We start from the raw sequence: 14,804 nt of genomic DNA on the forward strand, positions 1-14,804 counted from the left end.
CTGGGGTTTCTTCCTGCTGCTGGACCCTCCGCGAATCCCGGCCTCCGGAGACCGTCCTGGTAACTACCCTGGCCAGGACTGGTCTCAGCCCCGACTCTGACGCACGATCACACAGGGCTCCTACTTCGCCAAGTCTCAGGGACCCATCCCCGGGCAACGAACGGTGGCGGTCACTGTGACCGAAGCGGCGGCTGGGGACTCGCGCATGCGCACTGGCGACGCCGACTCCCCCGCCCCCCTGACTCCGGAGAGTCAGGCTGCGGACCCTTTAAAAAATGGCGGCGAGGCGGCGGCTGCGGGGACCGGGGCGGCGGTGCTGGCCGTTGCGGCGGGGGAGGCGGCGGGTGGGAAGAGGACCACCAGAGGGGCCTGCCGGAGACCCGGGGTCGGACCCATAGGAGTCCTGTGGTCAGGACCTCCTTGTTCGCTCTTCCGCCTCGGTTCCCGGTGGAGGAGGAGCTTCGGGGTGCCGGCTGGGCTGTGCGGACTCCTCTTGGGATCCGATGATGGATCCCACCGGGTGATCGGGAATGGGGTTCCAATGCATTGGGGCGGAGAGGGTCTCGCTGGGGCACAGAAAGATCCCCAGGGCCGCAAGGCGTGCTGTCCGCTACAAAGGCACTGACCCATGAGCCCACTGCCTCCCTCCTTCCTGGGTGGAGCAGGGGCCTGCCTTCATCTCCAAGGCCCGGGGGCTCCGGCATCCCGACGCGGCTTCCGGCGACCCGTGCAAAGAGAGACACAGGCGAGTCCGAGATGCAGCCGGTGTGACCACACGTGGCACCGACGTCCCGCGAGAGCACATGCAGTGACCGTGTGTCTTTGAGGCCGTAGGGGGCGACGACGAGACGGACAGGGATGTCCGGGCGTGCGCCCGGGGGCCACTGCCGACGTGCCCCACAGAGCGGAGGAAAAGCCAAGCACACCTGAAAACCTGCGAGACAGGGCCTTTGCGGGAGTCCAGGCCACATTCAGGGAGGCCCGCCAGAGGGGCCGAGAGGTTTCCACAGAGTACACCCCACCCCCGCCCCGCCACCGGGTAGGTACCCCTGACGCAACCTCCCCTGCACCCAGCAAAAAGCCAGTCCCGTTGGCTCCCTGACATCCGTGGCAGCCAGAAGATTCAGTGCTAGAACGCACTTTCCCCAGGAGCAGAGGAACCGCTTGGCCCTCAAGAATCAGAGAGGAAGTGCAGGTGGGATGCAACACCGCCTTTCCTAGAAGGCCAGTGTCAGGAACGGTGGGCTTGCCTCCCGCTCTTCCCGGACCGAGCGCGCAGCCATCACTCGGGCCATGGAGACCAAGAGAGCTTCCCTGTCCCACACAGGTATGGAAGCCCAGAGCTCCAGGATCACCACCCCTGCCCAGTCATCCGGAAAGAGGTGTGGAGAGGGAAACAATCAGGACACGGACCTCCACGAGGTATCTCCCTGATGGACTGGGAAGTCTTCCTGTTGAAGACATTCAGCCAGATTAAGAAGCCGCTAGGCTTCTCAGAAACGGGGCAGACAGAGCAAGAGGGAGGACAGAGCAGAGGCCAGAGCCCAGGCAGGATAAGGGGCCATGCCACCACCACGGGCATCCGGGGAGGAGTGTCAAACGGGTGACTCGGCCAGGAAGGCCAGCCTTCGAGTGGCAGAGATGCTTGCCCCATCCCGTTGCCGGCTTCCTTCTGCCTCCCTGCGTCGAGCTGTGGCTAGATTGCTCGATGAGGGCAGAGGGCGAAAAGAGTGAGCACCATCTTCTTGAAGGTGTGCGGGCACGCTCCTGCGGGTGGACAATGAGCACCTGGGAGGCCGTTGTCCTTGGTTGGGGAGCGGTCGTCTGGATCCTAGCAAAGAGGCTGCTCCGGATGTGGAGGGGATGAAAACCCCTGCGGGTCCGGCGCAGATGCCCACCTCGCCCAGGCCTTCACAGACCCCCAGACTGGAACAGCCGGGAAAACGACTGCCAACCGGCCACACGACCCAGGCAGAGACGCGGGGACAGGCTGAGCAGAAGAAAGGCCGCCGTGCAAGAAACCCACCCTCCGGCGCACAGGGCACATGTGTCCCAAGGAACACGCACACACACACGGACAGAGACAGAAAGAGAGAGCGACGGAAAGGGCGAGAAGGGAGAGAGACAGAGAGACGTAAGAGAGAGACAGAAGTGGGCACACAGACACGCACACACGCACACGCGCGCACACACACACACACACACACGCACACGCACCCGTAACGCACACAGACATACAGCGGGTAACACCCACCCCCAGGCAGCCCCTGAAGCTGCCGGGTTCTGCTCTGCGCGACTACGACCCAGCGGTGAGAGAGCAGCCCACGGGCACACAGGCAGAGGTGTCCTCGACATCACAAGGGCACCACTTTTGGGGAGACTCACCGGCACACCGTCCGCGCACGCCTCAGGCTGGGATCCCGCGCTGCCTCCCCGGCGATCTGTCTGAGGTTTCTTCCTCCTGGGGTTTCTTCCTGCTGCTGGACCCTCCGCGAATCCCGGCCTCCGGAGACCGTCCTGGTAACTACCCTGGCCAGGACTGGTCTCAGCCCCGACTCTGACGCACGATCACACAGGGCTCCTACTTCGCCAAGTCTCAGGGACCCATCCCCGGGCAACGAACGGTGGCGGTCACTGTGACCGAAGCGGCGGCTGGGGACTCGCGCATGCGCACTGGCGACGCCGACTCCCCCGCCCCCCTGACTCCGGAGAGTCAGGCTGCGGACCCTTTAAAAAATGGCGGCGAGGCGGCGGCTGCGGGGACCGGGGCGGCGGTGCTGGCCGTTGCGGCGGGGGAGGCGGCGGGTGGGAAGAGGACCACCAGAGGGGCCTGCCGGAGACCCGGGGTCGGACCCATAGGAGTCCTGTGGTCAGGACCTCCTTGTTCGCTCTTCCGCCTCGGTTCCCGGTGGAGGAGGAGCTTCGGGGTGCCGGCTGGGCTGTGCGGACTCCTCTTGGGATCCGATGATGGATCCCACCGGGTGATCGGGAATGGGGTTCCAATGCATTGGGGCGGAGAGGGTCTCGCTGGGGCACAGAAAGATCCCCAGGGCCGCAAGGCGTGCTGTCCGCTACAAAGGCACTGACCCATGAGCCCACTGCCTCCCTCCTTCCTGGGTGGAGCAGGGGCCTGCCTTCATCTCCAAGGCCCGGGGGCTCCGGCATCCCGACGCGGCTTCCGGCGACCCGTGCAAAGAGAGACACAGGCGAGTCCGAGATGCAGCCGGTGTGACCACACGTGGCACCGACGTCCCGCGAGAGCACATGCAGTGACCGTGTGTCTTTGAGGCCGTAGGGGGCGACGACGAGACGGACAGGGATGTCCGGGCGTGCGCCCGGGGGCCACTGCCGACGTGCCCCACAGAGCGGAGGAAAAGCCAAGCACACCTGAAAACCTGCGAGACAGGGCCTTTGCGGGAGTCCAGGCCACATTCAGGGAGGCCCGCCAGAGGGGCCGAGAGGTTTCCACAGAGTACACCCCACCCCCGCCCCGCCACCGGGTAGGTACCCCTGACGCAACCTCCCCTGCACCCAGCAAAAAGCCAGTCCCGTTGGCTCCCTGACATCCGTGGCAGCCAGAAGATTCAGTGCTAGAACGCACTTTCCCCAGGAGCAGAGGAACCGCTTGGCCCTCAAGAATCAGAGAGGAAGTGCAGGTGGGATGCAACACCGCCTTTCCTAGAAGGCCAGTGTCAGGAACGGTGGGCTTGCCTCCCGCTCTTCCCGGACCGAGCGCGCAGCCATCACTTGGGCCATGGAGACCAAGAGAGCTTCCCTGTCCCACACAGGTATGGAAGCCCAGAGCTCCAGGATCACCACCCCTGCCCAGTCATCCGGAAAGAGGTGTGGAGAGGGAAACAATCAGGACACGGACCTCCACGAGGTATCTCCCTGATGGACTGGGAAGTCTTCCTGTTGAAGACATTCAGCCAGATTAAGAAGCCGCTAGGCTTCTCAGAAACGGGGCAGACAGAGCAAGAGGGAGGACAGAGCAGAGGCCAGAGCCCAGGCAGGATAAGGGGCCATGCCACCACCACGGGCATCCGGGGAGGAGTGTCAAACGGGTGACTCGGCCAGGAAGGCCAGCCTTCGAGTGGCAGAGATGCTTGCCCCATCCCGTTGCCGGCTTCCTTCTGCCTCCCTGCGTCGAGCTGTGGCTAGATTGCTCGATGAGGGCAGAGGGCGAAAAGAGTGAGCACCATCTTCTTGAAGGTGTGCGGGCACGCTCCTGCGGGTGGACAATGAGCACCTGGGAGGCCGTTGTCCTTGGTTGGGGAGCGGTCGTCTGGATCCTAGCAAAGAGGCTGCTCCGGATGTGGAGGGGATGAAAACCCCTGCGGGTCCGGCGCAGATGCCCACCTCGCCCAGGCCTTCACAGACCCCCAGACTGGAACCGCCGGGAAAACGACTGCCAACCGGCCACACGACCCAGGCAGAGACGCGGGGACAGGCTGAGCAGAAGAAAGGCCGCCGTGCAAGAAACCCACCCTCCGGCGCACAGGGCACATGTGTCCCAAGGAACACGCACACACACACGGACAGAGACAGAAAGAGAGAGCGACGGAAAGGGCGAGAAGGGAGAGAGACAGAGAGACGTAAGAGAGAGACAGAAGTGGGCACACAGACACGCACACACGCACACGCGCGCACACACACACACACACACACACGCACACGCACCCGTAACGCACACAGACATACAGCGGGTAACACCCACCCCCAGGCAGCCCCTGAAGCTGCCGGGTTCTGCTCTGCGCGACTACGACCCAGCGGTGAGAGAGCAGCCCACGGGCACACAGGCAGAGGTGTCCTCGACATCACAAGGGCACCACTTTTGGGGAGACTCACCGGCACACCGTCCGCGCACGCCTCAGGCTGGGATCCCGCGCTGCCTCCCCGGCGATCTGTCTGAGGTTTCTTCCTCCTGGGGTTTCTTCCTGCTGCTGGACCCTCCGCGAATCCCGGCCTCCGGAGACCGTCCTGGTAACTACCCTGGCCAGGACTGGTCTCAGCCCCGACTCTGACGCACGATCACACAGGGCTCCTACTTCGCCAAGTCTCAGGGACCCATCCCCGGGCAACGAACGGTGGCGGTCACTGTGACCGAAGCGGCGGCTGGGGACTCGCGCATGCGCACTGGCGACGCCGACTCCCCCGCCCCCCTGACTCCGGAGAGTCAGGCTGCGGACCCTTTAAAAAATGGCGGCGAGGCGGCGGCTGCGGGGACCGGGGCGGCGGTGCTGGCCGTTGCGGCGGGGGAGGCGGCGGGTGGGAAGAGGACCACCAGAGGGGCCTGCCGGAGACCCGGGGTCGGACCCATAGGAGTCCTGTGGTCAGGACCTCCTTGTTCGCTCTTCCGCCTCGGTTCCCGGTGGAGGAGGAGCTTCGGGGTGCCGGCTGGGCTGTGCGGACTCCTCTTGGGATCCGATGATGGATCCCACCGGGTGATCGGGAATGGGGTTCCAATGCATTGGGGCGGAGAGGGTCTCGCTGGGGCACAGAAAGATCCCCAGGGCCGCAAGGCGTGCTGTCCGCTACAAAGGCACTGACCCATGAGCCCACTGCCTCCCTCCTTCCTGGGTGGAGCAGGGGCCTGCCTTCATCTCCAAGGCCCGGGGGCTCCGGCATCCCGACGCGGCTTCCGGCGACCCGTGCAAAGAGAGACACAGGCGAGTCCGAGATGCAGCCGGTGTGACCACACGTGGCACCGACGTCCCGCGAGAGCACATGCAGTGACCGTGTGTCTTTGAGGCCGTAGGGGGCGACGACGAGACGGACAGGGATGTCCGGGCGTGCGCCCGGGGGCCACTGCCGACGTGCCCCACAGAGCGGAGGAAAAGCCAAGCACACCTGAAAACCTGCGAGACAGGGCCTTTGCGGGAGTCCAGGCCACATTCAGGGAGGCCCGCCAGAGGGGCCGAGAGGTTTCCACAGAGTACACCCCACCCCCGCCCCGCCACCGGGTAGGTACCCCTGACGCAACCTCCCCTGCACCCAGCAAAAAGCCAGTCCCGTTGGCTCCCTGACATCCGTGGCAGCCAGAAGATTCAGTGCTAGAACGCACTTTCCCCAGGAGCAGAGGAACCGCTTGGCCCTCAAGAATCAGAGAGGAAGTGCAGGTGGGATGCAACACCGCCTTTCCTAGAAGGCCAGTGTCAGGAACGGTGGGCTTGCCTCCCGCTCTTCCCGGACCGAGCGCGCAGCCATCACTTGGGCCATGGAGACCAAGAGAGCTTCCCTGTCCCACACAGGTATGGAAGCCCAGAGCTCCAGGATCACCACCCCTGCCCAGTCATCCGGAAAGAGGTGTGGAGAGGGAAACAATCAGGACACGGACCTCCACGAGGTATCTCCCTGATGGACTGGGAAGTCTTCCTGTTGAAGACATTCAGCCAGATTAAGAAGCCGCTAGGCTTCTCAGAAACGGGGCAGACAGAGCAAGAGGGAGGACAGAGCAGAGGCCAGAGCCCAGGCAGGATAAGGGGCCATGCCACCACCACGGGCATCCGGGGAGGAGTGTCAAACGGGTGACTCGGCCAGGAAGGCCAGCCTTCGAGTGGCAGAGATGCTTGCCCCATCCCGTTGCCGGCTTCCTTCTGCCTCCCTGCGTCGAGCTGTGGCTAGATTGCTCGATGAGGGCAGAGGGCGAAAAGAGTGAGCACCATCTTCTTGAAGGTGTGCGGGCACGCTCCTGCGGGTGGACAATGAGCACCTGGGAGGCCGTTGTCCTTGGTTGGGGAGCGGTCGTCTGGATCCTAGCAAAGAGGCTGCTCCGGATGTGGAGGGGATGAAAACCCCTGCGGGTCCGGCGCAGATGCCCACCTCGCCCAGGCCTTCACAGACCCCCAGACTGGAACCGCCGGGAAAACGACTGCCAACCGGCCACACGACCCAGGCAGAGACGCGGGGAGAGGCTGAGCAGAAGAAAGGCCGCCGTGCAAGAAACCCACCCTCCGGCGCACAGGGCACATGTGTCCCAAGGAACACGCACACACACACGGACAGAGACAGAAAGAGAGAGCGACGGAAAGGGCGAGAAGGGAGAGAGACAGAGAGACGTAAGAGAGAGACAGAAGTGGGCACACAGACACGCACACACGCACACGCGCGCACACACACACACACACACACGCACGCACACGCACCCGTAACGCACACAGACATACAGCGGGTAACACCCACCCCCAGGCAGCCCCTGAAGCTGCCGGGTTCTGCTCTGCGCGACTACGACCCAGCGGTGAGAGAGCAGCCCACGGGCACACAGGCAGAGGTGTCCTCGACATCACAAGGGCACCACTTTTGGGGAGACTCACCGGCACACCGTCCGCGCACGCCTCAGGCTGGGATCCCGCGCTGCCTCCCCGGCGATCTGTCTGAGGTTTCTTCCTCCTGGGGTTTCTTCCTGCTGCTGGACCCTCCGCGAATCCCGGCCTCCGGAGACCGTCCTGGTAACTACCCTGGCCAGGACTGGTCTCAGCCCCGACTCTGACGCACGATCACACAGGGCTCCTACTTCGCCAAGTCTCAGGGACCCATCCCCGGGCAACGAACGGTGGCGGTCACTGTGACCGAAGCGGCGGCTGGGGACTCGCGCATGCGCACTGGCGACGCCGACTCCCCCGCCCCCCTGACTCCGGAGAGTCAGGCTGCGGACCCTTTAAAAAATGGCGGCGAGGCGGCGGCTGCGGGGACCGGGGCGGCGGTGCTGGCCGTTGCGGCGGGGGAGGCGGCGGGTGGGAAGAGGACCACCAGAGGGGCCTGCCGGAGACCCGGGGTCGGACCCATAGGAGTCCTGTGGTCAGGACCTCCTTGTTCGCTCTTCCGCCTCGGTTCCCGGTGGAGGAGGAGCTTCGGGGTGCCGGCTGGGCTGTGCGGACTCCTCTTGGGATCCGACGATGGATCCCACCGGGTGATCGGGAATGGGGTTCCAATGCATTGGGGCGGAGAGGGTCTCGCTGGGGCACAGAAAGATCCCCAGGGCCGCAAGGCGTGCTGTCCGCTACAAAGGCACTGACCCATGAGCCCACTGCCTCCCTCCTTCCTGGGTGGAGCAGGGGCCTGCCTTCATCTCCAAGGCCCGGGGGCTCCGGCATCCCGACGCGGCTTCCGGCGACCCGTGCAAAGAGAGACACAGGCGAGTCCGAGATGCAGCCGGTGTGACCACACGTGGCACCGACGTCCCGCGAGAGCACATGCAGTGACCGTGTGTCTTTGAGGCCGTAGGGGGCGACGACGAGACGGACAGGGATGTCCGGGCGTGCGCCCGGGGGCCACTGCCGACGTGCCCCACAGAGCGGAGGAAAAGCCAAGCACACCTGAAAACCTGCGAGACAGGGCCTTTGCGGGAGTCCAGGCCACATTCAGGGAGGCCCGCCAGAGGGGCCGAGAGGTTTCCACAGAGTACACCCCACCCCCGCCCCGCCACCGGGTAGGTACCCCTGACGCAACCTCCCCTGCACCCAGCCAAAAGCCAGTCCCGTTGGCTCCCTGACATCCGTGGCAGCCAGAAGATTCAGTGCTAGAACGCACTTTCCCCAGGAGCAGAGGAACCGCTTGGCCCTCAAGAATCAGAGAGGAAGTGCAGGTGGGATGCAACACCGCCTTTCCTAGAAGGCCAGTGTCAGGAACGGTGGGCTTGCCTCCCGCTCTTCCCGGACCGAGCGCGCAGCCATCACTTGGGCCATGGAGACCAAGAGAGCTTCCCTGTCCCACACAGGTATGGAAGCCCAGAGCTCCAGGATCACCACCCCTGCCCAGTCATCCGGAAAGAGGTGTGGAGAGGGAAACAATCAGGACACGGACCTCCACGAGGTATCTCCCTGATGGACTGGGAAGTCTTCCTGTTGAAGACATTCAGCCAGATTAAGAAGCCGCTAGGCTTCTCAGAAACGGGGCAGACAGAGCAAGAGGGAGGACAGAGCAGAGGCCAGAGCCCAGGCAGGATAAGGGGCCATGCCACCACCACGGGCATCCGGGGAGGAGTGTCAAACGGGTGACTCGGCCAGGAAGGCCAGCCTTCGAGTGGCAGAGATGCTTGCCCCATCCCGTTGCCGGCTTCCTTCTGCCTCCCTGCGTCGAGCTGTGGCTAGATTGCTCGATGAGGGCAGAGGGCGAAAAGAGTGAGCACCATCTTCTTGAAGGTGTGCGGGCACGCTCCTGCGGGTGGACAATGAGCACCTGGGAGGCCGTTGTCCTTGGTTGGGGAGCGGTCGTCTGGATCCTAGCAAAGAGGCTGCTCCGGATGTGGAGGGGATGAAAACCCCTGCGGGTCCGGCGCAGATGCCCACCTCGCCCAGGCCTTCACAGACCCCCAGACTGGAACCGCCGGGAAAACGACTGCCAACCGGCCACACGACCCAGGCAGAGACGCGGGGAGAGGCTGAGCAGAAGAAAGGCCGCCGTGCAAGAAACCCACCCTCCGGCGCACAGGGCACATGTGTCCCAAGGAACACGCACACACACACGGACAGAGACAGAAAGAGAGAGCGACGGAAAGGGCGAGAAGGGAGAGAGACAGAGAGACGTAAGAGAGAGACAGAAGTGGGCACACAGACACGCACACACGCACACGCGCGCACACACACACACACACACACGCACGCACACGCACCCGTAACGCACACAGACATACAGCGGGTAACACCCACCCCCAGGCAGCCCCTGAAGCTGCCGGGTTCTGCTCTGCGCGACTACGACCCAGCGGTGAGAGAGCAGCCCACGGGCACACAGGCAGAGGTGTCCTCGACATCACAAGGGCACCACTTTTGGGGAGACTCACCGGCACACCGTCCGCGCACGCCTCAGGCTGGGATCCCGCGCTGCCTCCCCGGCGATCTGTCTGAGGTTTCTTCCTCCTGGGGTTTCTTCCTGCTGCTGGACCCTCCGCGAATCCCGGCCTCCGGAGACCGTCCTGGTAACTACCCTGGCCAGGACTGGTCTCAGCCCCGACTCTGACGCACGATCACACAGGGCTCCTACTTCGCCAAGTCTCAGGGACCCATCCCCGGGCAACGAACGGTGGCGGTCACTGTGACCGAAGCGGCGGCTGGGGACTCGCGCATGCGCACTGGCGACGCCGACTCCCCCGCCCCCCTGACTCCGGAGAGTCAGGCTGCGGACCCTTTAAAAAATGGCGGCGAGGCGGCGGCTGCGGGGACCGGGGCGGCGGTGCTGGCCGTTGCGGCGGGGGAGGCGGCGGGTGGGAAGAGGACCACCAGAGGGGCCTGCCGGAGACCCGGGGTCGGACCCATAGGAGTCCTGTGGTCAGGACCTCCTTGTTCGCTCTTCCGCCTCGGTTCCCGGTGGAGGAGGAGCTTCGGGGTGCCGGCTGGGCTGTGCGGACTCCTCTTGGGATCCGACGATGGATCCCACCGGGTGATCGGGAATGGGGTTCCAATGCATTGGGGCGGAGAGGGTCTCGCTGGGGCACAGAAAGATCCCCAGGGCCGCAAGGCGTGCTGTCCGCTACAAAGGCACTGACCCATGAGCCCACTGCCTCCCTCCTTCCTGGGTGGAGCAGGGGCCTGCCTTCATCTCCAAGGCCCGGGGGCTCCGGCATCCCGACGCGGCTTCCGGCGACCCGTGCAAAGAGAGACACAGGCGAGTCCGAGATGCAGCCGGTGTGACCACACGTGGCACCGACGTCCCGCGAGAGCACATGCAGTGACCGTGTGTCTTTGAGGCCGTAGGGGGCGACGACGAGACGGACAGGGATGTCCGGGCGTGCGCCCGGGGGCCACTGCCGACGTGCCCCACAGAGCGGAGGAAAAGCCAAGCACACCTGAAAACCTGCGAGACAGGGCCTTTGCGGGAGTCCAGGCCACATTCAGGGAGGCCCGCCAGAGGGGCCGAGAGGTTTCCACAGAGTACACCCCACCCCCGCCCCGCCACCGGGTAGGTACCCCTGACGCAACCTCCCCTGCACCCAGCAAAAAGCCAGTCCCGTTGGCTCCCTGACATCCGTGGCAGCCAGAAGATTCAGTGCTAGAACGCACTTTCCCCAGGAGCAGAGGAACCGCTTGGCCCTCAAGAATCAGAGAGGAAGTGCAGGTGGGATGCAACACCGCCTTTCCTAGAAGGCCAGTGTCAGGAACGGTGGGCTTGCCTCCCGCTCTTCCCGGACCGAGCGCGCAGCCATCACTTGGGCCATGGAGACCAAGAGAACTTCCCTGTCCCACACAGGTATGGAAGCCCAGAGCTCCAGGATCACCACCCCTGCCCAGTCATCCGGAAAGAGGTGTGGAGAGGGAAACAATCAGGACACGGACCTCCACGAGGTATCTCCCTGATGGACTGGGAAGTCTTCCTGTTGAAGACATTCAGCCAGATTAAGAAGCCGCTAGGCTTCTCAGAAACGGGGCAGACAGAGCAAGAGGGAGGACAGAGCAGAGGCCAGAGCCCAGGCAGGATAAGGGGCCATGCCACCACCACGGGCATCCGGGGAGGAGTGTCAAACGGGTGACTCGGCCAGGAAGGCCAGCCTTCGAGTGGCAGAGATGCTTGCCCCATCCCGTTGCCGGCTTCCTTCTGCCTCCCTGCGTCGAGCTGTGGCTAGATTGCTCGATGAGGGCAGAGGGCGAAAAGAGTGAGCACCATCTTCTTGAAGGTGTGCGGGCACGCTCCTGCGGGTGGACAATGAGCACCTGGGAGGCCGTTGTCCTTGGTTGGGGAGCGGTCGTCTGGATCCTAGCAAAGAGGCTGCTCCGGATGTGGAGGGGATGAAAACCCCTGCGGGTCCGGCGCAGATGCCCACCTCGCCCAGGCCTTCACAGACCCCCAGACTGGAACCGCCGGGAAAACGACTGCCAACCGGCCACACGACCCAGGCAGAGACGCGGGGAGAGGCTGAGCAGAAGAAAGGCCGCCGTGCAAGAAACCCACCCTCCGGCGCACAGGGCACATGTGTCCCAAGGAACACGCACACACACACGGACAGAGACAGAAAGAGAGAGCGACGGAAAGGGCGAGAAGGGAGAGAGACAGAGAGACGTAAGAGAGAGACAGAAGTGGGCACACAGACACGCACACACGCACACGCGCGCACACACACACACACACACACGCACGCACACGCACCCGTAACGCACACAGACATACAGCGGGTAACACCCACCCCCAGGCAGCCCCTGAAGCTGCCGGGTTCTGCTCTGCGCGACTACGACCCAGCGGTGAGAGAGCAGCCCACGGGCACACAGGCAGAGGTGTCCTCGACATCACAAGGGCACCACTTTTGGGGAGACTCACCGGCACACCGTCCGCGCACGCCTCAGGCTGGGATCCCGCGCTGCCTCCCCGGCGATCTGTCTGAGGTTTCTTCCTCCTGGGGTTTCTTCCTGCTGCTGGACCCTCCGCGAATCCCGGCCTCCGGAGACCGTCCTGGTAACTACCCTGGCCAGGACTGGTCTCAGCCCCGACTCTGACGCACGATCACACAGGGCTCCTACTTCGCCAAGTCTCAGGGACCCATCCCCGGGCAACGAACGGTGGCGGTCACTGTGACCGAAGCGGCGGCTGGGGACTCGCGCATGCGCACTGGCGACGCCGACTCCCCCGCCCCCCTGACTCCGGAGAGTCAGGCTGCGGACCCTTTAAAAAATGGCGGCGAGGCGGCGGCTGCGGGGACCGGGGCGGCGGTGCTGGCCGTTGCGGCGGGGGAGGCGGCGGGTGGGAAGAGGACCACCAGAGGGGCCTGCCGGAGACCCGGGGTCGGACCCATAGGAGTCCTGTGGTCAGGACCTCCTTGTTCGCTCTTCCGCCTCGGTTCCCGGTGGAGGAGGAGCTTCGGGGTGCCGGCTGGGCTGTGCGGACTCCTCTTGGGATCCGACGATGGATCCCACCGGGTGATCGGGAATGGGGTTCCAATGCATTGGGGCGGAGAGGGTCTCGCTGGGGCACAGAAAGATCCCCAGGGCCGCAAGGCGTGCTGTCCGCTACAAAGGCACTGACCCATGAGCCCACTGCCTCCCTCCTTCCTGGGTGGAGCAGGGGCCTGCCTTCATCTCCAAGGCCCGGGGGCTCCGGCATCCCGACGCGGCTTCCGGCGACCCGTGCAAAGAGAGACACAGGCGAGTCCGAGATGCAGCCGGTGTGACCACACGTGGCACCGACGTCCCGCGAGAGCACATGCAGTGACCGTGTGTCTTTGAGGCCGTAGGGGGCGACGACGAGACGGACAGGGATGTCCGGGCGTGCGCCCGGGGGCCACTGCCGACGTGCCCCACAGAGCGGAGGAAAAGCCAAGCACACCTGAAAACCTGCGAGACAGGGCCTTTGCGGGAGTCCAGGCCACATTCAGGGAGGCCCGCCAGAGGGGCCGAGAGGTTTCCACAGAGTACACCCCACCCCCGCCCCGCCACCGGGTAGGTACCCCTGACGCAACCTCCCCTGCACCCAGCCAAAAGCCAGTCCCGTTGGCTCCCTGACATCCGTGGCAGCCAGAAGATTCAGTGCTAGAACGCACTTTCCCCAGGAGCAGAGGAACCGCTTGGCCCTCAAGAATCAGAGAGGAAGTGCAGGTGGGATGCAACACCGCCTTTCCTAGAAGGCCAGTGTCAGGAACGGTGGGCTTGCCTCCCGCTCTTCCCGGACCGAGCGCGCAGCCATCACTTGGGCCATGGAGACCAAGAGAGCTTCCCTGTCCCACACAGGTATGGAAGCCCAGAGCTCCAGGATCACCACCCCTGCCCAGTCATCCGGAAAGAGGTGTGGAGAGGGAAACAATCAGGACACGGACCTCCACGAGGTATCTCCCTGATGGACTGGGAAGTCTTCCTGTTGAAGACATTCAGCCAGATTAAGAAGCCGCTAGGCTTCTCAGAAACAGGGCAGACAGAGCAAGAGGGAGGACAGAGCAGAGGCCAGAGCCCAGGCAGGATAAGGGGCCATGCCACCACCACGGGCATCCGGGGAGGAGTGTCAAACGGGTGACTCGGCCAGGAAGGCCAGCCTTCGAGTGGCAGAGATGCTTGCCCCATCCCGTTGCCGGCTTCCTTCTGCCTCCCTGCGTCGAGCTGTGGCTAGATTGCTCGATGAGGGCAGAGGGCGAAAAGAGTGAGCACCATCTTCTTGAAGGTGTGCGGGCACGCTCCTGCGGGTGGACAATGAGCACCTGGGAGGCCGTTGTCCTTGGTTGGGGAGCGGTCGTCTGGATCCTAGCAAAGAGGCTGCTCCGGATGTGGAGGGGATGAAAACCCCTGCGGGTCCGGCGCAGATGCCCACCTCGCCCAGGCCTTCACAGACCCCCAGACTGGAACCGCCGGGAAAACGACTGCCAACCGGCCACACGACCCAGGCAGAGACGCGGGGAGAGGCTGAGCAGAAGAAAGGCCGCCGTGCAAGAAACCCACCCTCCGGCGCACAGGGCACATGTGTCCCAAGGAACACGCACACACACACGGACAGAGACAGAAAGAGAGAGCGACGGAAAGGGCGAGAAGGGAGAGAGACAGAGAGACGTAAGAGAGAGACAGAAGTGGGCACACAGACACGCACACACGCACACGCGCGCACACACACACACACACACACGCACGCACACGCACCCGTAACGCACACAGACATACAGCGGGTAACACCCACCCCCAGGCAGCCCCTGAAGCTGCCGGGTTCTGCTCTGCGCGACTACGACCCAGCGGTGAGAGAGCAGCCCACGGGCACACAGGCAGAGGTGTCCTCGACATCACAAGGGCACCACTTTTGGGGAGACTCACCGGCACACCGTCCGCGCACGCCTCAGGCTGGGATCCCGCGCTGCCTCCCCGGCGATCTGTCTGAGGTTTCTTCCTCCTGGGGTTTCTTCCTGCTGC

The 14,804-nt window shown here is 64.3% G+C and overlaps 1 protein-coding gene across 3 annotated transcripts; it reads right to left on the minus strand.

Moving 5' to 3' along the window:
* Positions 1-1,994: 1,994 nt before the first annotated feature.
* On the minus strand, positions 1,995-5,516 carry LOC134760641 (WAS/WASL-interacting protein family member 1-like). 3 transcript variants are annotated; one of them, XM_063719465.1, is made up of 2 exons: positions 4,849-5,516; positions 1,995-4,228 (listed from the first exon to the last, which is right to left on the minus strand). In XM_063719465.1, the coding sequence occupies exon 2, from the start codon at positions 3,430-3,432 to the stop codon at positions 2,632-2,634; it is 801 nt and encodes a 266-aa protein (XP_063575535.1). In that variant the 5' UTR covers positions 3,433-4,228; positions 4,849-5,516; the 3' UTR covers positions 1,995-2,631. The 3 variants fall into 3 exon arrangements, with proteins under 3 accessions (XP_063575535.1, XP_063575534.1, XP_063575533.1); XM_063719464.1 differs by having other exon boundaries at positions 1,995-4,408; XM_063719463.1 differs by having other exon boundaries at positions 1,995-4,451.
* Positions 5,517-14,804: the final 9,288 nt, after the last annotated feature.

The sequence above is a fragment of the Pongo abelii genome, chromosome 20 (assembly GCF_028885655.2).
Source record: "Pongo abelii isolate AG06213 chromosome 20, NHGRI_mPonAbe1-v2.0_pri, whole genome shotgun sequence".
NCBI lineage: Eukaryota > Metazoa > Chordata > Mammalia > Primates > Hominidae > Pongo > Pongo abelii.